This window comes from Aquarana catesbeiana, linkage group LG02, assembly GCF_042186555.1.
Source record: "Aquarana catesbeiana isolate 2022-GZ linkage group LG02, ASM4218655v1, whole genome shotgun sequence".
Lineage (NCBI taxonomy): Eukaryota > Metazoa > Chordata > Amphibia > Anura > Ranidae > Aquarana > Aquarana catesbeiana.
In genome coordinates this window covers 151,652,571-151,674,735 of record NC_133325.1, presented here as the reverse complement: position 1 = coordinate 151,674,735, position 22,165 = coordinate 151,652,571, and the positions used below count along the sequence as shown (strand labels likewise).

The 22,165-nt window shown below is 42.4% G+C and overlaps 1 protein-coding gene across 1 annotated transcript in view; it reads left to right on the top strand.

Moving 5' to 3' along the window:
* The window catches only part of LOC141127322 (gametocyte-specific factor 1-like), a 191,605-nt gene that overhangs the window by 59,997 nt on the left and 109,443 nt on the right, over positions 1-22,165 (top strand). The window contains exon 2 of the mRNA XM_073613637.1: positions 960-1,048. Coding sequence (XP_073469738.1) covers positions 968-1,048 — 81 coding nt within the window. The 5' untranslated portion in view covers positions 960-967. The remainder of the gene's footprint in view (positions 1-959; positions 1,049-22,165) is intronic.

The window sequence follows — 22,165 nt, the reverse complement described above, 5'->3', positions numbered from 1 at the left end:
AATTGTTACAATGTTTATACTTAAGTTCAACTGATAAAGAATGTTTTGATTCTTGGCAGACTGCCCAGTTTTTCTCTTCCTTTCTTTTGATGGCTGTGGCTTCAGAAGAGCAGAGAGAATTCTTTGCATAGAAAGAATTGTGAAACACTTTAGTCAAGATTGCAATATGATTCTTGACGATTAATTGTGCAGCTCTAATTACAGGGTATCAGAGTTGGCTGCCCTTTCTTGCAAAGTACCTTTCTTAGGTTCTTCACCAGGGCGAGGTGGTGTTGCAACCTTGATCCTTTTTGCTTGCCAAAGATGGTTTTTCATTCCACCTTAATCAGGCCATTGTGTTGCTATGTTTTTGTCCTAAGCCTTGAAAGAAGGTGCTTCACTCTTCAAATGTTTGATTGTATCTGATGATGTATCTACTGCTTTGTTTCTACAGTGGATTCCCTGTTTGTTCTGCCTGAGGGCCCTCCATGTCTGATACCTAGACTTTTTTTCTTGATGCTTTTACCAAGTTTCAACAGGTTGATGTTTTTGCCTCTCCGGGCACCAGTTTCTGGAAGACGATTTTGCAGGAGACATAGTGGGGTTCCCCCTGGTTTGTTTAGGGTTTTTGTGCATGTTGCTGTGTGGCCCACCGCTCAAGTTCAGTGCTTTGGGACATCCCAAGTAGTCGTGAATGTTAACTCCTCCGTATTCCACTCTTGCTTCTGTTACACATTGATTGCTTCAAACCTGAAACTAGGCTGAGTTGGTGGTGTTTGGGGGGTGAATATTCCTGGCTGGATTCCTGTTATATTGTGTCCATTTACCTAAAAGTAAGTCGGGAATATGAAGTCCTCTGTGTTCTGTGATGTAGTCTGAGATTTTACAGGTAAATCCCAAGAAATTAACATTTACTTCCTTGGCAAAAAGTTTGCCATCACTTACTTTTTAATTTAATAAATTACATGTTTGCTTGACAGGTGGAGCCATGGATTACGTCATCTGTCCATTTAATACGGAACACAAGGTCCGTGGAACAGAGCTGCGAATGCACTTGATGACATGTCAGGTATGTGTATCCATCTGTTTTATGTTAAAACATGCAACTTTAAAGAAAAATAATTTTAGATTGTTTGTGGAAGTCTGTCTACTAGTCCCTCCTTAGTATGTTGATGCTATCTATGCTCATCCATGCAAGGAAACAGATTAACATTTGGCATACCCCTCATCAATACTAACCAAACCCACTTATGTAAACCTCTAGACATCTAAACCTATGAATTTTCAGAAGACAGTCTCATTGTGTAACCATAACAAGCTCACTTACAGCAAAATAACCCTGTTACTTGTACCCACTTAACAAACTACTTCTCACATGTCTACCCTTTGGACATTGTTAAAGTAATATTAAACCTTGGATTTTTTTTCATTAACCACTTCCTGCCTGGAGGGCATACATGTACGTCCTCCCTTTTCAGTGGTTATACCGGGATGATGCCTGCACCTACTCGTTATCATTCTCTTCAGCCGGTGATTCCCTTCACCGTAAGAACAATCATAGCGGCAGTTCAGCCGCTTGATCATTCTTACAGGTGGCTGGGGGGACAGTCCCGCCTTCCGGTGCTTCTTCCGGCTTGCCCTTGTGATTAGCGAGCCGGAGAAGGAATCCAGCACTGACGAGTGATGACCGAGGAACAGATGGTCCCCGGTCATCTCTATGACTCTCGGAGGTCTGGCATTTGTAAATACTGCCATATACTCGGCTGGAAAGCTGTGATCGTCCCTTTTTTTTTTTTTTTTGATCTCAGGCTTTCCAGCCTGAAGGAGAGATGTGGGGTCTTATTGACCCCCATATCTCTCCATAAAATGGACCTCTCGCGCACTAATCTTATTACAAGGGATGTTTACATTCCTTGTAATAGGAATAAAAGTGATCAATTTTTTCTAAAGGGAAAGTGTAAAAATAAAAAAAATGAAACTAAAATAAACAATAAAAAAAGAAAAGTAAAGCGCCCTGTCCCGGCGAGCTTACACAAAGAAGTGAACACATACGTACGGCGTGCCCACATGTGTAAACGTCATTCAAATCACACATGAGGTATTGCAACGAACGTTAGAGCAACAATTCTCTACCAAGACCTCCTCTGTAACTCTAAACGGGTAGCCTGTAAACATTTTTAAAGCGTTGCCTATGGAGATTTTTGAGTACTGAAGTTTGGCGCCATTCCACGAGCGAGTGCAATTTTCAAGCATGACACGTTGGGTACCTATTTACTCGGCATAATATCTTTCACATTATACAAAAAATTGGGCTAACTTTAGTGTTTTGTTTATTCATGAAAGTTTAAAAAAAAAAAGAGTTTGAAAAATTGCTGTGCAAATACCCTGTGACATAGAAAGTTGCAACAACCGCCATTTTATTCCCTCGGGTCCCTGCTAAAAAAACATATATAATGTTTGGGGGTTCTGAGTAATTTTCTACCAAAAAAATTATGGTTTTTACATGTAGGAGCAAAATGCCAGAATTGGCCCGGATGGGAAGTAGTTAAAATAATAAACATGTCATGTCATACTTGCCTGCTCTGTGCAATGGTTTTGCACAGAGCAGCCCCTATCCTCTGCTTCTGGGGTCCTCTGCTGGCACTCCTCCTCGGCAAAGACACAAACGGGGCGACTTGGTTCTGTGCGATTAAACCCCCCCATAGAATGCAATAAGGTAAGAAAACCTATAGCCTTTACAACCACTGCATCTCTTTACAAGGTTTGAGGAGCTGAAGAGAACAAGGCAGTGACCACCAGGCCTGTAACCTGATTGAAACCATGTTTCAGTCACGTGTTTCTCTATGGACTATGTTGGAATGTTTTCAATATTTTGATGTTGCCCTTTTCACTGCCCTCCACACAGGAAATAGAAACATGAGAGGTATACAGTGAGGGAAAAAGTATTTGATTCCCTGCTGATTGTGTACGTTTGCCTACTGACAAAGACATGATCAATCTATAATTTTAGATAGAATAACAACAAAAACATGCAGAAAAATGCATTTCAAAATAGTTATAAATCAATTAGCATTTTAATGAGTGAAAAAAAGTATTTGACCCCTTTGCAAAACATGACTTAGTACTTGGTGGCAAAACCCTAGTTGGCAGTCAGAGGTCAGATGTTTTTTGTAGTTTACCACCAGGTTTGCACACTTCTCAGGAGAGATTGCATCCTATGCATTAAGGTGAAAAAACTTCTGGCAGTGACTGGCCCCCCATCCCCCTCAGCGCTTCTCCTAGGGTGGTTATCTGATAGGAGGAGCTGCCAAGGGAACACAGAAGAGGATGATCGGGGCCACTCTGTGCAAAACGAGCTGCACAGTGGAGGCAAATATGACATGTTTATTATTTTTAAAAAAAAAACCCGCAAAGCCTTGCAATCACTTTTTTAAGGTTTCAAGGCTAATGTTTGGTAATTCGAACCTTCAGCTCCCTCCACTTATTTTCTATGCGATTTTAGTGGATATTAACCTGAAAAAATTTTTTGGAATTAAGACTTGTACCTTGTAGAGTATAGCATGTCATTTCATCTGTGCCCAGTCTTGCCATGAAGAGTTAATCCAGCTCTGAGCAATCTTCTCTTTTTTTCTCAGTTTGAGAGGAGGAAATGCATGTATAGTGCAGTTATCTCACAGGACGCCAGGAGAACACACACAGGCAGCTGATTTGATTATGGGGAGATTAATCTACTCTAGTCAGAGCTGGGCAGAGGAGAAGCTGCAGTGATTTGATTATTATGATGCAGTGTGTGTTTGAGGTCACCTGATCACAGTTGCAGCATTCATTTTGATCACCAGGATGTGTTATGTGGGGGTGGGGTGGATGTCTCACTTTATCATAGATTACATCCAGTAAGGCTGAATGGGCTCAACTTACAGCCAACCCGGGTCACCTGACTGCTCCCACCAAGTCTATATTTTCTTGTACAGTCATCACACGGAATAAAAAGGTCCTCTCCAGCCTGCACCCCGATGTCGCTTCTGATCCCCACCTTTTACCCAAATCATAGCTGTCTAATCATGACCCTGTCATATCCATCCTGTCATATCCCATATCCATTCATCCACATGGTACAGGAGTTGGTCTGAGACTGTGCTTACTTGATACAGGAGTTGATCAGAGAGTGTGCTCACATGATGCAAGAGTTGATCAGTGAGTGTGCGGACATGATACAGCCGCTGCGAAATGTGGGAGTGGCTTAAATTGTGTAGCGGTACCCCCGTAGGAGCGGCTGAGTATAATGGCCCATCTGTCGCTTTTTCACAGTTTTTTTTATTAAGGGGATATTAAACTTGAATAGGGATGGGGACTCGTGAAATGATCACATTGGAACTCTATATACATCACTCCATTTCTCCTCCTGCACATCACTTCCTAGCTTCTGTTTTTTAAATATTTTTATTAATTTTCATTGAAATAAACATTACAAAACATCCACAAACACATATGACATTCCTACATCCCCAATTACATATAACCTACTATAAAAAGAAGTGCAGCGCATTTAAAACTTATTGCAATAAGAAGTCCTATAAAATCCAATAATAGTCCAGAAAGAGTAGGCGGTGGACTAACAGTCCCAGCAAACACTGAAAGATTCTACGTGGCAGAACACAAATCCAGATGCAATGGTAATAAAACCCTCCACCTCCAGAGCATTCGCTTCGCTCACCTCAAGATGTGGACCACTGAGCTAACAGATGGTTAAACACACATGTCCCATGCGGGTAAATCGTCCAGACAGGATCCAGGACCTCCAATCAGTTTACCTAGGAGTGTAAATGGTGAGACAAAACATTTTTTTTTTCTTCTTTTTAAAACTTTGACACTCCATAAAATATAGAGTAAGACGTTGTTAATTTTATTTAAGGGTGAATACTGTGACAGCCATGTATAGCTATCAATCCGAGTCACCTAAATAACGTGATTTTATTTAAAAAAAGTGACTTTATATATATATATATATATATATATATATATATATATATATATATATATATATATACATATACATTTTCCCCCGAAAATAAGACCTACCTAGTTTAAAGTTGTAAACTAGGGATGCACCGAAATTTTGGCGGCCGAAAATGGCCCTTTCAGTAAAAAGCCGAAAGAGAATTCTTGCCGATACTGGCGCCGAAAATCGCGCATGCGCAGTAGAGGCGGCAGAACCAGCGGGTGACGTCACTCGTGTGGGCGGCGTGCACGGTCCTCGCGGTTAAGAAGCCACAACGCCACACTCGGAAGCACGTTCCCTGCTGAGACGCTGGCACCTTCCCCGTGGATGCTCCCCGTGCTTATGAGACGCTGCTGGGAAGCGAGAGATGGCTTCATAGAGGGCTGCGCATAGCATACTCAAGTACAAGAGTGAGCACTGTCACTCCTGGATGGCTACCATTACTATTCACCAGTGAGCATTGCTGCTTTTGCCTTCTTAAACTGACAGAAACAAACTAGTCATTTTATTTCTTGATTATTTCAGTATAGTACTAGTACTGAGTCTGACTATTTAAAATGACTGTGTGTCTGCACTGCAGTACATCTGATCTGACTTGTAGCAAAAAAAATTATATAATTGAACTGACTGATTAAATATGATTTGAAATGGAATGTTAGCCATGGTTCACACAGGGGCAGCACGACTTGCAGGTCGCCTCACCGACGACTTCCACGGCGACTTGCAAAACGACTTCTGTATAGAAATCTATGCAAGTCGCCCCCAAAGTAATACAGGAACCTTTTTCTAAGTCGGAGCGACTTGCGCCGCTCCTATTAGAACGGTTCCATTGTACAGAACGGGAGGTGACTGGTCAGGCTGCTAGGTCGCCTGACAAGTCGCCCCTGTGTGAACCGGCACTAATGGATTGCAAATTGCAAGCTATTTTTTTTAGCTATTCTGTAGTATACAGTATAAAATTCATGCGCTTGCTGTTATTGAATGTTACACTTTGACAGCGTAGTAAAAGTTATAAAGTACTGACATGACAGCAAGCGCATTAATTTTTTAAACATGATAGTATGCAATAAATATATATTATATTGCATGCATAATATATTATTAATATTGTGTACTGTCATGTTTAAAAAATTAATGCGCTTGCTATCATGTCAGTGTCGTATAACTTATAATACTACGATGAAACAAAGTGACAAATTTTATTCAATGACAAGGCCCATAAGGTATACTATAGAATAGCTCAAAAAAATAAAATGGCTTGCAATTTGCAATCCATTCCATTTCAAATCAAATTTATTCAGTTCAATTATATTTTTTTGGTACAAGTCGGATGTACTGCAGTGCAGACATAAATACCTTGCATGCCAAGAGCAGCACCATAAAAAAAAAAGTATTGGTTAGTTTTCATTTTATTTTTTAAAGCTGCCTCCTGGGGTTTAGCTTTTAAATTGGTTTCGTCCTTTTTTTTTTTTTTTTTTTAACCCCCCCCTCAGATTTCACTCCCACTATAAATCATTCTATGATATTATTCTACGTTACCAGCAAAGGTGGACCATGTCTGCAGTGTGGAAATATTTTAAAGTTTCTGATAAAGACCCCAAATTTGCAATCTGTACTCTTTGCTCAACAGAAATTTCAAGAGGGGGTACAGTGTCAAAGAATGTTTCAACAGGTTTTCGGCTTTTTACTGAAAGGGCCACTGAAAACACGTCATCCAGTTCAGCATTCTGATTACAAGAAAACAGGGCCACTTTCAAAAAGGGCCTCAGGCATAACACCATCTGTGGCCACAGTGTTTGAAAAGGTTAAAAAATATGCCAGTGACAGTCCCAAAGCTTGTGCCATTACAGCTAAAATTATGGAATTTATTGCATTAGAGAACCAGCCATTCTCTGTTGTGGAGGACATTGGATTCCGTAGGCTCATGCAACATATTGAGCCTCGTTACTCACTACCAAGCAGACGCTACTTTGCAGATACCAGTCTACATGAATTGTTTAGCAGTGTTAGAAAACACGTTCAGGAGCTCATGACTACCGACATCATAGCAATCAGTTTTACTACCAACATTTGGAGTTCAGATGTCAGTCCAACGAGCATGCTCAGCCTGACAGCGCAGTGGATAGATGACAAATTTCAATTGCAAAACATCCTACTTAACGCACGTGAGTTTGTTGGATCACATACTGCAGCAGCAATATCTGATGCTTTAAAAACCATGCTTGACACTTGGCAGATTGAGAAGTCTAAAGTGCATTTGATTGTCCGAGATAATGCGTGGAACATGGCAAAGGCAATGGAGGACAGTGAACTTCAAAGCATACCGTGCATTGCACATACGCTACAATTGGCTGTGAATGAAGGATTGCTGAGTCAGGGCACCATATCTGATATCGTATCAAAAGGAAGAAAAATTGGGGTCACTTTAAGCATTCTCCGCTTGCTTATTCCAGATTACAAGCTTTGCAGATGCAGTTTGGAATGGCACCGAAACGACTGCAGCAAGATGTAGCCACTCATTGGAACAGCACCTACTATATTCTACAAAGTCTTTTTGAACAAAAGCGTGTTTTAGCTGCATACATTGCAGATTACGAGCTGCCAGCAACACTGAGCGCACATCAGTGGACGTTAGTTGAAAATAGTTTGTCTCTTCTATCTCCATTTGAACAGTTAACAAAAGAAATAAGCTCAGCTAATGCTTCCATTGCTGAAGTTGTCCCCTTGATTGCTGCACTGAAGCGTCTGCTTGGAAAAGAGGTAGAAACAGACCATGGCGTAAAAACGGCTAAAACCACTCTACTGAAGGCCGTAACCAACCGGTTTCAAGACACCGAGTCCAACCCTCTGTACTGCATTGCAACAGTTCTAGATCCTCGATTTAAAGAGCATTACTTTAATGTGGAGAAAAAGCAGCGTGCACGGGAAATGATACTGGCACAAATGGAGGTGGTGGAAGCATCTAGTGAAGGAGTTTCGAGGTGTCGCACAGAGGAAAGTGAGAAACGGTTGCATACAAGTGAAGAGGAACACACTCCCTCCATATCTGATATGTTTTGAAGAAATTTTACACGCATGCACCCCAATCCATAGCGGTGCAACTACCCAGCAGCTGGACATTTATTTAGCTGAACAGCCTATTGCCAAAAGCGACAATCCCCTTGAGTACTGGCGCATCAACAAAGAATGTTTTCCTTCGCACAGATTGCACGCAGATATTTATCTGCCCCAAGCACCAGTACGGAGAGTGAGACTATTCAGTCTAGCATCTCATATTCTTAATGAGCAGAGAAACCGTCTCTCCTGTGAGAAAGCTGAACAGCTTTTGTTCTTAAAGCAAAATCTGCCACTTTTACTGAAATAGATTTAAAAATCCGTAGCATAGACCAATTCATTTATCATGTTGAACATAGTAAATGAATTGGTATTGGACTGTGCTATTGGACAATTGGAACATACAACATAGTATGACTGACTACCTAGTATGTTCAATTGTCTAGTTGTGCCATTTGTTGGTTGTTCATTGTAGTTCTTCTACAGTTTTTTGCACTTCAATTTAAGAGAGAACTCCAGCTTTTGAACTACTGTGCCATAGTTTGTTGCTGTTGGGCTAAAGTTAAACTATGTCTCTCCCTAAGCTGTCAGCCCGCTGCATGTGCAAATGCAAAACGATATGCTCTGTATCTGTGGCTGTCTACATACTACAGTACTATACCGCACTGTGTTCCGGGTATGGGCGGTGACTTCCATAAACACAGACTAGTCTACATGGCTTGCTGTGATTGGCTGAGCACCGCTGCTGTAGACTAGTCTGTATTCCACTAACAGGATGTCTCCGCCCATACCCGAGGCCGGAACACAGTGCGGTCTACTGTATGACTAGTATGTATCTAACCTGCAGCTACATACACTTTTATATCGCGCATCCAGCTGCTGACACCTTAGGGAGAACTTGGGGAAAAAAACTACCAGTTCTCATTTAAGTTTTTTTTTTTTTTTGTTTAATATATTTTTATTAAAGTGAAGTATAACAAAGATATACATATATCTCAGAATAAATGCATTCTTGAAAACACAGCAACAAGAGTTTCAGCACTCACAGATTTCAATGAGTAGTTATAAGCTAACCCTCCAATAATTGGCTCAGAAGCGTAACAAAGTGTTAGTATAGCATAGGGTTAATACTTTGTGAGCACTTGAAACAAAACAAAATTAATATAAAAAGGAAAAATCCTTACTTTGGTATATAGAAACTGAGAGATAAATAAAAGCAGAAAAAATAAAATTAAGAAAAATTATATGAAAGAGGAGAGAGTAGAAGAAGAAGTGGAAAATAGAAAAGGTAAGAAAACAGAGGGTAGGAGGGGGGGTATGGGGGGGGGGGGGGGTTGCTGGCATGCATGTCTACATAGTGAAAGGGAATGATATGTTACGGTGTAGTTGGCTAAGCTTAGACAAGAGATTTAAGAGGTTTGCGTTATAAGTTCCTTATAAACAGATGTGGATTGAAATTTTTTCCAAGAATCCCAGGTTAGAGAATGTTTCTTAGAGGTACCTCTAATGTCGTGGGTGATGCTCTCCATAAGATGTACCTTATCGACCATTTGTAACCAAACTCTTGTAGAAGGGATTGTTGGTTGACCCCATAAAGTAGGAATTAAAGCTTTGGCAGTGTTTAGTAAATGAGGAATAATTGAACGTTTATATATTCTTATGGGGGTTTTGGTAGAATGAAAAAGGATAGTCCACGGGTCATTGGGTATATTGACATCTGAGATCTGTAATATTAAATTGCGGATGGCATCCCAATAAGGTCGGATGAGTGGGCAAAACCACCAGATGTGTGCGCGAGTGGCTTTGTTCCCACAGTTCCTCCAGCATAATGGGGAACTGGCGGGGAACATTTGTTGTAATCTGGCTGGGGTGTAATGCCATCTAGTAAGCAATTTATAGTTGACCTTCTGACATTTTTGAGGCCAGTGAGGAAGTGTGGGCTAATTGGAGGATCTTTTCCTTTTGATTATCTGTAAGGGAAGAATCTAAGTCATACTCCCATTTAGCCAGGAAAGGTGGGAAGTTGGGGTTTTGAAGTGTAATGAGAGCTTTGTAAAATAGAGAAATTCCATGTAAAGGGGGATCTTTTGGGTAGAATATTTCTTCTATGGCATTTAATTCACTCAGACCTCTAAGCGGGTTGGGAAGGGATCCTAAGAAATGTTGTAATTGGTGATATCTCCATTTATCTAGAAATGTGGTCGGTTTAGGAGCAAGGATCACGTGTAATGGTTTAAGTATGTTGTCATGGAGGACATGATGTAATAGAAGAGATTCTTCCGTTCCCCATGATTTAAAGCCTGGATCTAATAAACCCGGTAAGAAATATTTATGATTGAGGAGAGGTAATAGAGGAGAATCATACTTCCATGAGAATTTTTTGTGTAGGGCGTCCCAGATATCTAAGGAGGATATAGTGAGAGTCGAGGTAGATCGAGCTAGGTTCCTACAAGAACGGGGTATCCAGGGGCTACCGAGAGATCCACTCCACTTAAAAAATATTCAATTTGTACCCATAGTTTCGATTTAAGAGCGTATTTCCAATCAGCCAGCCTGGACAAGATAACTGCTTGATAATATGCCTTAAAATTAGGAAGTGCTAGACCGCCTGAGCATTTGGAGCGGAATAGTAGCTCTCTCGATATCCTGGAATGACCGCCCTTCCAAATAAATCTGGAAATCAGAGTTTGTAATATAGTGAAGAACCCCAATGGTACTCCCATTGGAAGCATTTGAAAGAGAAAAAGGATGCGGGGTAGTATGTTCATTTTGATTATATTCACTTTCCCCAACCATGTGTGTGATAAGTTGGACCATTTTCGTAGATCCTCCCTGATCCTATTTAGCAAGGGGATATAATTATGTCGAAATAAAGAATGGAGATTGGGAGTCAAATATATACCTAGTTATTTCATGCTTTTCAATACCCATTTAAAGGGAAACAGGGGCTTAAGGAAGAGAACTTCGGACTTGGAGATATTAATGTTTAAAATTTCAGATTTGGATAAATTTATTTTGAAGTTAGAGATGGATTGAAAGGTAGAAAATTCAGACATTAAGTTGGGAATTGAGATGCGTGGTTGCTGGATAAAAAATAGTACGTCATCCGCATACGCCGCGTATTTATGGGATCTTTTGCCTATTTGTATGCCTTTGATATTAACATTATGCCTAATTGTAGCTAGGAAGGGTTCTAAGGTGATAGCAAAGAGGAGAGGGGAGAGAGGGCAGCCTTGTCTGGTTCCATTATGTAAGACAAAGGGGTCACTCAACGTCCCATTAATTCTAATTTGTGCTGAGGGGTTAGAATAAAGGGATGAGATTCGGTGGAACATCCTAGGTCCCAGCCCAAAGTGGCGTAAGGTCATCTTAAGATATTCCCAGTCCACCCTATCGAAAGCTTTTTCAGCGTCAGTGGAGAGGAGTAGGGTGGGCTGGGCGCATCTCTGAACGTATTGGATTAGGGATATTTTGATGTCAACGTTAATTAGTGATATTGGCCTAAAACTGTTACATAGGGTGGGATCCTTATCGGGTTTAGGGATGACAGTGATATGAGTTGATAGAGATTCTGGGCGTAGACCTGAAGAATGAGATATAGAGTTTGCATAAGCGGTGAGACGAGGGAGCAGAATGTCGCTGAATGTTTTATAGTATAAAATGGTGAACCCATCCGGTCCAGGAGCTTTGCCGGATGGGGATGATTTCAATGCTACCAGGAACTCCTCTACTGAGAAATCCTCTTCCATTTCTTTGAGGGCAGATATGGGCAATTTAGGTAGGTTAGCTGCTCTCAAGTAGGAAAGTAGGCGGCTTCTTCTCTCTTTTTGTGGTAGAGAAGACAGGTCATTTTTAACATTATATAGGTCTTCGTAGTACTCTCTAAAGGCCTTAGCAATATCTGGGGTTGCATGGGCTAATTCCCCTGTTGAAAGTTTGATTTTGGAAATAAAGGACTGTGATTGTTTAGTCTTTAATGACCTAGCTAGCAGCTTACTTGGTTTGTTTCCCCATTCATAACATTTCTGTGATAAACGTTGGAATTTTCTTTTAGTATCTAAATTGAGAAGGGATTTTAGTTCCTCACGTTTGAGTGTGAGGGATTGAAGGTGCTCAATATGCATGGAGAGTTTGTGTTGTTTATCAAGAGCCGCTATCTGCTGTAGAACCTGATCAATCTGTTGACCATGCTCCCTTTTTTTCCTAGCACCGAGCTCAATAAGACGACCCCTAATAGTAGCCTTGTGGGCTTCCCACACAACAGAGGGAGAGGTGTCAGAGAGTTTATTTTCCTTAAAATATTGTGAGAGATGAGAGGCTAACATGGAAACTTCGGCTTCATTAGAGAGAAGGGAATCATTGAGTTTCCAATTGTTAATGCGTCGTGGTAAGGAAGGCACGGTCAACGTCATTGATACAGGTGCGTGGTCTGATATAGATGCGGTGCCAATGTGAGCAGATTGCAGGAGGGGGAGATGAAAATGATCTAGGAATATATTATCTATTCTGGAATAGGATTGGTGTGTTGTGGAAAAGTGTGAATAATCCTTCTCCTTAGGGTGGAGAAGGCGCCAGACGTCCATCAATTGAAGATCCAGGAGCTTTTTTTTAACAAGTTTCAGTTGTTTGAAGGAAATATTAGAGCGGCCCTGGGATGTATCAATTGTTGGATCTAGTGGCATGTTAATGTCGCCCGCTAGGATAGTAAGGCCTTTGGCGAAATTTGAAAGTTTAGTCAGTGTTTGTGAGAGGAAGGTTGACTGATTTTGGTTAGGACAGTACACGTTTGCAAGAGTACATTGAGTGTTACCTATGAAGCCCTTTAAGAAAAGGAAGCGACCATGGTCATCTGCCAACATGTCAGATAACCTAAAGGATACATTACTGCAGAATCCAATGGCCACTCCTTTAGCTTTATTAGTGTCTGATAAACTATAGTACCACTGTGGAAAGTGGGATGAGGTTAGCTTAACGGGTGTTGTGTGAGTTAAATGCGTCTCTTGGAGAAAAGCAATAGAACATGTGGCTCTTTTAAGTTCACGGACTAATTGGTGTCTTTTAGCAGCAACATTAAGACCCCTAACATTATACGATATAACCTTTAATGTAGCCATTATTAAAGCATAGTATGTACCTTCAGCCTATATTTCCATGCATACCAGCCAGAGGGGGGGAGTAGAAAGGAGAAAAGGAGAGAGTTTTTTTGGAAAGAAAGAGAGAGAAAAGAAAAACAAAAAGAACACATGTGAAAATCACATATATAAGTTAACCAACTTGTGGGAGACACATAGTTATCACGCAGAAATCTGCAGTGTTCCCATTGGGGATAGAGAGAACTAGAGGCCAACCCAATCCCTAGATGGGGACTGAATAGGGCAAGTATAAGGCCAATCGTTCTCGCCAACCCCAGAAGGAAAGGGGGTGACAGGATTGCGCTGTAGTGAAGGGGGGTAAACAGAGGAAGTGTATCCCCACAGCGCGCGACCTATGAGAAAACGAATAACTTATAACTATAAGTAAATAATTAGTTCCATTTAGGAATGTAAATATTACCAGTTTGTAACCAGGATCAGTTTGAACAGAACATAACCCCTAGGCAATAGAGTGCGAACCAATTCGGTACTTAAACTACGTACCCAAGGGTAAAAGGTAACAAAGCACATTGGTCAGTACCACTGTATGACAGTTTCGGCCAAATTTAGACAGGCATACGTAAAAAAAAAACAATAAAAAAAAAAAAGAGAGAAAAACTGCGGCCAAAACCTGTCTTAGTATAGACAACCTGTAGGTAAAAGATTATCCATAATAAGAAAATTAGTACGTGTGAAAAGTTACATATTTCAACCATGCTTTTGTGCTGAGCCTGGAAGAGAGGTACGCCTTTTCTTTGAGGGGGTCTTTCTCCAAGGTGGGTCCGTTGGGCTTAGGGATTGGGTCTTGCCAACCTGGGAGTTCCATGGATGGAAGATTAAGTTCTTGCAAGAAGGTTGGAAGTTCCTCCGGAAATCTCAGCGTGTGTGACCGACCATTTTTTGTGGCAATTAGGCAGGCTGGGAATCCCCATCTGTATGTGATCCCGTCTGAGCGCAGGTGGTCAAGGAGCGGTTTCAGAGCTCTGCGACGGTCCAAGGTTTCCTTAGAAAGGTCTGGAAATATGGTGATGACTGCTCCGTCAAAGTCTACGTTAGGCAAGCCCCGCATCTTCATCATAATAGCATTTTTGTCTTCAAAATAATGCAAGCGACAAATAACGTCTCTGGGCTGATCTGACTTAGCATTACGGGGTCTTAGGGCACGATGTACACGGTCAAAACGTAGCGGTTCAGTGGCTGAATTGCCCAAGATGGTATTAAAGATGCCTCTTATAGTTGGTTCTAGGTCATTATCACCCGTTGCTTTTGGCAGACCTCTGACACGAATGTTATTTCTACGGTTACGGTTCTCGAGGTCTTCGAGTTTATACAGGGAGGCTCGATGGGCAAAGGCCAGCTGGGTAACAGTGTCCTGTAGTTCTTTAATAGCTAAATCATGTGTGTCTTGTCGCTGTTCCGTTTCCTCAACTCTGACCAGAATATGTGTCATGTCAGATCTGACAGCATATATTTCCTTTTTTATGGATTTCTCCAAACTGTGAAACATTCCTGCAAGTTCTTTTTTGAGACCGCTCATTAGCGTGTTCATTTCGGAACCCGCAGGGGATCCTGGATCATCCATGAGGTCTGAGCAGTATGAGCAGGCCGGGGAGCTGTCTCGCACAGATGCAGCGTGAGATGATGGAGAGACGCTGGTCCGTGAGGTTCGGACCTGCTCGTCTCTTGCGTTAGCTAAGTACTGTTGAATAGAGCCAGTGGAGACTGGAACGGGCAGTGATCTTTTGCCTGGACGTTTACCTTTGGCAGACCGGAGTTTAGGTGTTTTGGCGGGCATTACTGGAACTATACGGTCGATCGCCGTGGGGGTCACCCCCTACTCACATCTGTTCAGAGACATGCTTCCATCATAGTATCCCTGTAACTCAAAAATATTCTTATGAAGGGAGTATGCAAGCAGTGTTAGAAGCGCTTCAACAATCACAGGGAAAAGCGATGATAGTTGTACTGATGGAAGTTTATGGGAGCAGAAGCTATGTATAAGATATAGTAGTAAGGAATTGGCTTAGGAGTACTTGGAGCACCAAGATGGCCGCCAGCTTCCAGAGGTAGGCCGGAAGGAAGACTTTGTTTGCGGTAATAGAGTATGTGGTCTGTCACTATATGAAGGGGTCAGTTGATGGGTGGTATGCTTGAGAGTTCAGTAGTTATAATGGTAGCTGGGTAGGTTAGCAGGGGAAGTGGCTTGGAGTACCAAGATGGCCGCCGTCTTCCATAGGTAGGCCGAAGCCGCGGTCTTTCCTGAGATTCGCGGCCGGCCGAGTGAGCACCGTTCGCTGTGGGCCCAAGTCAGCGCCGCGGGGCACCAAAACGGAGCTCCTGGCGGAGTGGGAGCGTGCCGATTCCGGCCAGGGGGACTCTGCAGAGGGGTGGGTAGGCAGATGCCTCCGTACTCACTGCGCCTGTATGTTGAAGAGGCCGATCCTGTAGGCCGCAAGATGGCGCCTGGCGGGGAACAGTCCGAGGCAGAGGATGAGACCACCAGGCAGTACCCCTCAGTCGCCCAAGGCCCCCCCGACTGCCGACGACGACACGATCGGGCAGCCAGGTAAAGGCTCCTCTTGTCTGCTTGGCTGTGGGGGTGATGGGCGGCGTGTACGGAGCCCTCAGCAGGCCTCAAGATGGCGGCGGGCACACAGGGCTCAAGTCCAGCTGGAGGCCCGGGGCCAGATAGAATGCAGCACTGGTAGCCAATTCCCCTTGTTAGCCGCAGCGGAGGTAGGCTAACCACTTCTGAAGGTGGAAAGGTGCTCCACAGATTGAAGATGGGCTAGGATGGCGTTGGATGGGTATATGTAGAGCGGAGCTCAGCTTCCACACGTCCTTCTCCTAGCTCGTCCAGACACGCCCCCCAGTTCTCATTTAAGTTGAAAGAAAATAATAAAATAAAAATTTTATTATAGCATAGCAGATAGCACTGTACTATGCTATATTTACAGAAACTGTGAAACAGAATAACGGCCTTCTGCCATATTTCTGTTATGATTAGTTGAGAGAGTTGTTCTTTAAAGTACTACTTACATGTATAGTTTGTTCTGTTGTTGGGCCAAACTATATCATTGTCTCTCCCTAAGCTGTCAGCCCGCTGCATGTGCAAAACTGTATATTCTGTATCTGTGGCAGTACTGCTCTATGTTCCAGGTATGGGCGGTGACGCCCATAAACACAGACTAGACTGCATTGCTTGCTGTGATTGGCTGAGCACCGTTGCTGTAGACTAGTCTGTGTTCCAGGCTGTCTCCGCCCATACCCGGGGCCGGAACACAGTGCTGTCTACAGTATGACTATGTATGTAACCCGCAGCTACATAAATACACTTATCGCACATCCAGCCGCTGAAACCTTAGGGAGAGAGAACTGAATTACTAGTTCTGATGTAAGTTGGAAATTAATAAAATATAAAAAAGTCAGTCTTTGGCATTTTTATTTATTATTATTATTATTATTATTATTATTATATTTAAATTATTATTATTATATATTATTTTATTTTTTATGCCTGTTTTATTTGGTATGGTGGTGCAATGTGCACTGTCTGCAGTCTTATTTTATTTTTATCTTCTGTGTCCACTGTCCGATTTTATGTGGGTTACTTTTTATTAAAGTACTTTTGGACATTACTGGATTGTAGTATTCTTTTCGTCATAAAATTAATGATTAAGTTGAATATAAGTAATATAACGAATACAACACAATTTTGTATATCCAATATTTTTTTTGGGTAATAGATTAAAAAAAAAAAAAAAAAAAAAAAAGCCTGTTTCGGTGCTGTTTCAGTATCGGTTTTCGGGATCAAGGAAGATTTATTTTCGGTATCGGTTTCGGCCACAAAAATCCCATTCGGTGCATCCCTATTGCAAACTGCTAGAATCCTCACTATTGCGATTGTTGTATAGTGTGAAAGGTGTGTGTTTTCTGTGGTATTGTTTAATCAGATGCCTTCTTATAGCGCCGCTATATGCTGCTCTCCCCTTCTTTTCTTCTGGCTGACAGTGGGGGATCTCGGCCCTCCCCCCTGCACTGCTCGGAGCGGGCCACGGAAGCGCCGCTCAGCTGATGTTCACTGCTCTCCCCTTCTCTTCTCCTGGATGTCAGCAGGGGGGATCTCGGCCCCCCTCCCCCTGCATTGCTCAGAGCGGGCCACGGAAGCGCCGCTCAGCTGATGTTCACTGCTCTCCCCTTTTCTTCTCCTGGATGTCAGCAGGAGGGATCTCAGCCCCCCTCCCCCTGCATTGCTCGGAGCGGGCCACGGAAGCGCCGCTCAGCTGATGTTCACTGCTCTCCCCTTCTCTTCTCCTGGATGTCAGCAGGGGGGATCTCGGCCCCCCTCCCCCTGCATTGCTCGGAGCTGGCCATGGAAGCGCCGCTCAGCTGATGTTCACTGCTCTCCCCTTCTCTTCTCCTGGCTGTCAGCAGGGGAGATCTCAGCCCCTCCCCTTCTGCAGTGCAAGCGACGCTATAGGAAGGGGAGACATGCACCTTTTTATATTGTATGTATATTGCTCTAGTGAAGAGGATTCTGGCAGTGTACAAGCACTTTTGCTTTTATTCACACTTGGCACATTGCACAGCAAGCCCTACCCCAAAAATAAGCCCTGCTGTGTTTTTGGTGGCCAAAATTAATATAAGACCCGGGCTTATTTTCAGAGAAACACAGTGCAGCGTGTCCCCAGAGCCAATCACTCGTGACACCGAGAACCGGGATCTGTGTGTGTAAACACACAAATCTCGGTTCTCTCAGGGGAGAGGAGACAAATTGTGTGTTCATACTAAGTATGAACACCGATTGGTCTCCTCCCCTAGTCAGTCCCACCCCCCCACAGTTGGAACACAGTTAACCCCCTGATCGCCCCCTAGTGTTAACCCCTTCCCTGCCAGTTACATTTGTACAGTAATCAGTGCATTTTTATAGCACTGATCGCTGTATAAATGTGACTGGTCTCAAAAGTGTCAAGTGTCCAATTTGTCTGTTGCAGTATTGCAGTCCCGATTAAAAATTGCTGATCACCACCATTACTAATAAAAAAAAATAGTTAATTAAAATGCCATAAATCGATCATCTATGTTGTAGATGCTATAACTTTTGCGCAAACCAATCAATATACGCTTATTGCGATATTTTTGGTAAAAAAAAAATGCAAAATACATATCGGCCTAAACTGAGGAAAAAATGTGTGTTTTTGGTTTTTGTTTTTTTTTTTTTTTTTATTTTGTTAAATTTGGGATATTTATTATAGCAAAAAGTAAAAGATACTGCTTTTTTTTTTTTTTTTTTTTTTCCAAAATTGTCGCTCTTTTGTTTATAGCGCAAAAAAAACCCTGCAGAGGTGATCAAATACCACCAAAAGAAAGCTCTATTTGTGGGGGAAAAAAAGGACGTAAATATTGTTAATGTACAGCGTCGCACGACCGTGCAATGGTCAGTTAAAGCGATGTTGTGCCATATCACAAAAAATGGCCTGGTCACTAAGAGGGTAAATTCTTCCGGGGCTGAAGTGGTTAAGGGTGGATACTGAGATAAATACCAGTAGATATCAACCCGAAACGAAAATATTTACCCCAATTGCACTGCTTCCTAGTGAAATCCTAAAAAAAAAAAAAAAAAATAAAATAAAAAGGACCTCCTTTCTCCCTTCCCTTAGACACTCCAATATTAGAGTGAAACATTTTTAATTTTATTTATTTAGGGATGAATACTGTACAAGCCATACATAGCTATCACCACCGATTTGCCTAATTACCGTGTCCTCTTTCAAATTTTACACCCAAAAAAGTGAATTCTTCAATCCTAGTGAAAAAAAAAAAGGGGGGGGGGGGAGAGAGAGGTAAGGTGGCCCTAATCTTAATATTCCAATCAAGAGGCTCCCTTTATTCCATCTCCACCCTTATCTTTTAGGATGTATTCTCATTACCCATATAACTCATATCTTGGATTTTTTTTTTAACTCAAGCCAGCTTCTCCATGTGCTATAAAATCTTGGTCCAAGATCATTTTGTAAACCAATTAATTCTTCCATTAGCCTAGTTCTGTCTACTTCTAAACCACTTCTTAATTGTCAGTATTTTCTCTGCATTCCAATATTTTGGGATTAGTACTTTCGCTGCATTTAACAAAAAAGGGGGGAATAGCTGTTCTATACTTCCTTGATTCATCTGTAGCATGGAACAAACATTGCCAAGGGTTCTGCTTAACCTCCACATTGCTGATCTTTTAATTGGGCTCAATCCTTCTTTCCAATAAGGCTGGATCAAAGGGCAGCACCACCAAATATGAGCATGTGTTACCCCCCCACATGCCCTCCAACATAAAGGTGACAAATCTGAGTTAATCTTATATGATTTTGATGGAACATAATTAGGGATGCACCGAATGGGTTTTTTGGTGCCAAAACCGATACTGAAAATAAATCTTCCTCGATCCCGAAAACCGATACTGATACCGAAAGTGACGTTTTTAAAAATATGACTGCAGAGATGGTACAGGAGATGATCAGAGACTGCAGAGATGGTACAGGAGATGATCAGAGACTGCAGAGATGGTACAGGAGATGGTCAGAGACCGCAGAGATGGTACAGGCGATGGTCAGAGACCGCAGAGATGGTACAGGCGATGGTCAGAGACTGCAGAGATGGTACAGGCGATGGTCAGAGACTGCAGAGATGGTACAGGCGATGGTCAGAGACTGCAGAGATGGTACAGGCGATGGTCAGAGACTGCGGACATGGTACAGGCGATGGTCAGAGACTGGGGACATGATACAAGAGATCATAGCAGCCTCACCAGTGCCCGTCAGATGCAGCCAGCCAGTGTCCCCGGTAGTGCAGCCAGTGTTCCCAGTAGTGCAGCCTGTGTCCCCATTGCAGCCAGTGAAGGGAGAGAGCCGCCGCCGCCTGTTTGATTACAGCACCGGGAATATAACAACTTTCATTTCAATAGCTGTGTGTTCCCTGCTGCACGCCGTCACATACAGCCCCTCCCCCTTGTCCGGGCACCAATGGGACGGGTGATCTGTCTATCAAAGTGCCTGGACAAGGGGGAGGGGCTGTATGTGATGGCGCGCAGCGGGGAACACACAGCTATTGAAATGAAAGCTGTGATGTTTCCGGCGCTGTAATCAAACAGGCAGTGGCCCCCCTGATAGGTGGCACCAGGGGTGGGGGCGGAGCCCCTGCCCAGGCCCCGCCCCAGTCGGTATCAGCAAAAATTCTCTTTGCTGAAAGGACCATTGTCGGCCGATATGTTTCGGCGGCCGAAATTTCGGTGCATCCCTAAACATAATACCATTTTGTTAGCAATTTGTAGTTTTATTCTGGAGTCCATTGATGTAGAATGAGTATACTCCTTAACTACGTTTTAAGACTTCCGAAATAGTTTGATTCAGTTCGCATTCCCAACTCTTCAAGAGGCCTGAAGATCCAGAATCAGGTCGGGAGATCAACATCTTATAAATACTTGATATCCCATGCCTATTTATTCCCCCCCCCCGATCCACAAGTCTTTCACATGGAAGGCGTTTGTGGACTGAGCGAAGGGGTGGAGTGGTCTATATCCCCAATCATCCCATGGAGAGATAAAATACCTAGTAATTCTGATAACGAAGAAGGGGCACTCTCATTCAGAACGTCCTTCGATCTTAGACAATCAGAGGTAGTCCATTTTAAGAACATCTTATTCTCCTTCCCTGGAGGCAAGTTATTTGTACCTGAGAGGAGCATTAGAGAGCTACTGTTTTGCCATAACATGCTTTCAATAAACTATCTCAGAATCTTAAAGTCTCTATTGTAATTGAAGCCAAGTTCTTGGCAAGACCTCTGTTGCCTTGGTAGCCAGATATTCTGGTCCAGGTTTGAATCGCTTAGATTTCCCTCTAGTTGCACCCATTTTTACTAACCATGAACTCAGTCTATTACTTCCCTACACTGCGGCCTCATGATACTTCTCAAAGTCTGGGAGAGACAAACCCCCCCCAACTATGGGCTTACCAGTGTCTTATTAGCGATACGTGGTCCTCTGCTTCCATATGAATTTTCCAATCAATCCTTTAAGGATCTTGAAATAAGACCTCGGGACATTTATCGGGAGAGTTTGAGAAATATACAGGGCTTTCGGGAGGGTCACTATTTTTGCCAAACCAGGACAGCCTGTTGGCTGGATATCCCTTCAGATCTTGTTTAATTTTATTAAGTAAGGGCATATAATTATCTTGATACAAATCTATTTTTGATGCTGACATAGATATACCCAAATATTTTAGACCCTTCTGCTTCCACACAAAGGGATACTGAGGTCTAAGATCCCTACACTCCGCTAAGGGAACGGAGATATTTAATATTTCGTTTTTCTCTCCATTCATTTTAAAATTTGAAATTTCCCTGTACCTTTTCAACTCCGCTAGAATATTTGGAAGCATCTGTGATGGGTTACTTACGAATAACATAATGTCATCTGCAAAAGTGGATACCTTATGATCTTTTCCAGCTATCTCTAAACCCTCAATTTGTAAATTTGGCCAAATGGTTGCTAACTGGTTCTAATGATGATACAAAAAGTAATTGCGGTAAAAACGCGGCAAGCACCGCAAAAAGCATTGCAGAAACGCTCAAAAGCAACATGCATAGATGTGAATCGAGCCTTAGACAGTGGAGACAGACAGTAGTGGAGAGTACCAGCTACTCAAGTAGTGAGTAATAAAGCAAGTGTATCACCTTATTCATCCTTCAGGCAGCATGAGCAGTTAACCATTGAAGTGGGGAGGAGTACCCGCTGCAAGGGTAAATCTTTTTGCCAAGAGTTGAGCTTTTAATTGTGGCGCTCAGATGACCGGTAACCACCTAGTGCAGTGGTTCTTTTTTGAGTCATGGACCCTTTTCCCAGAAATATTCACATAAACACAACTTTGCATTCACTGAAAATACTATAATCATCTTGTGCAAATTAAAGCGGAGTTCCAGTCCCCAAAACTTTTTTTTTTTTTTTTTTTTA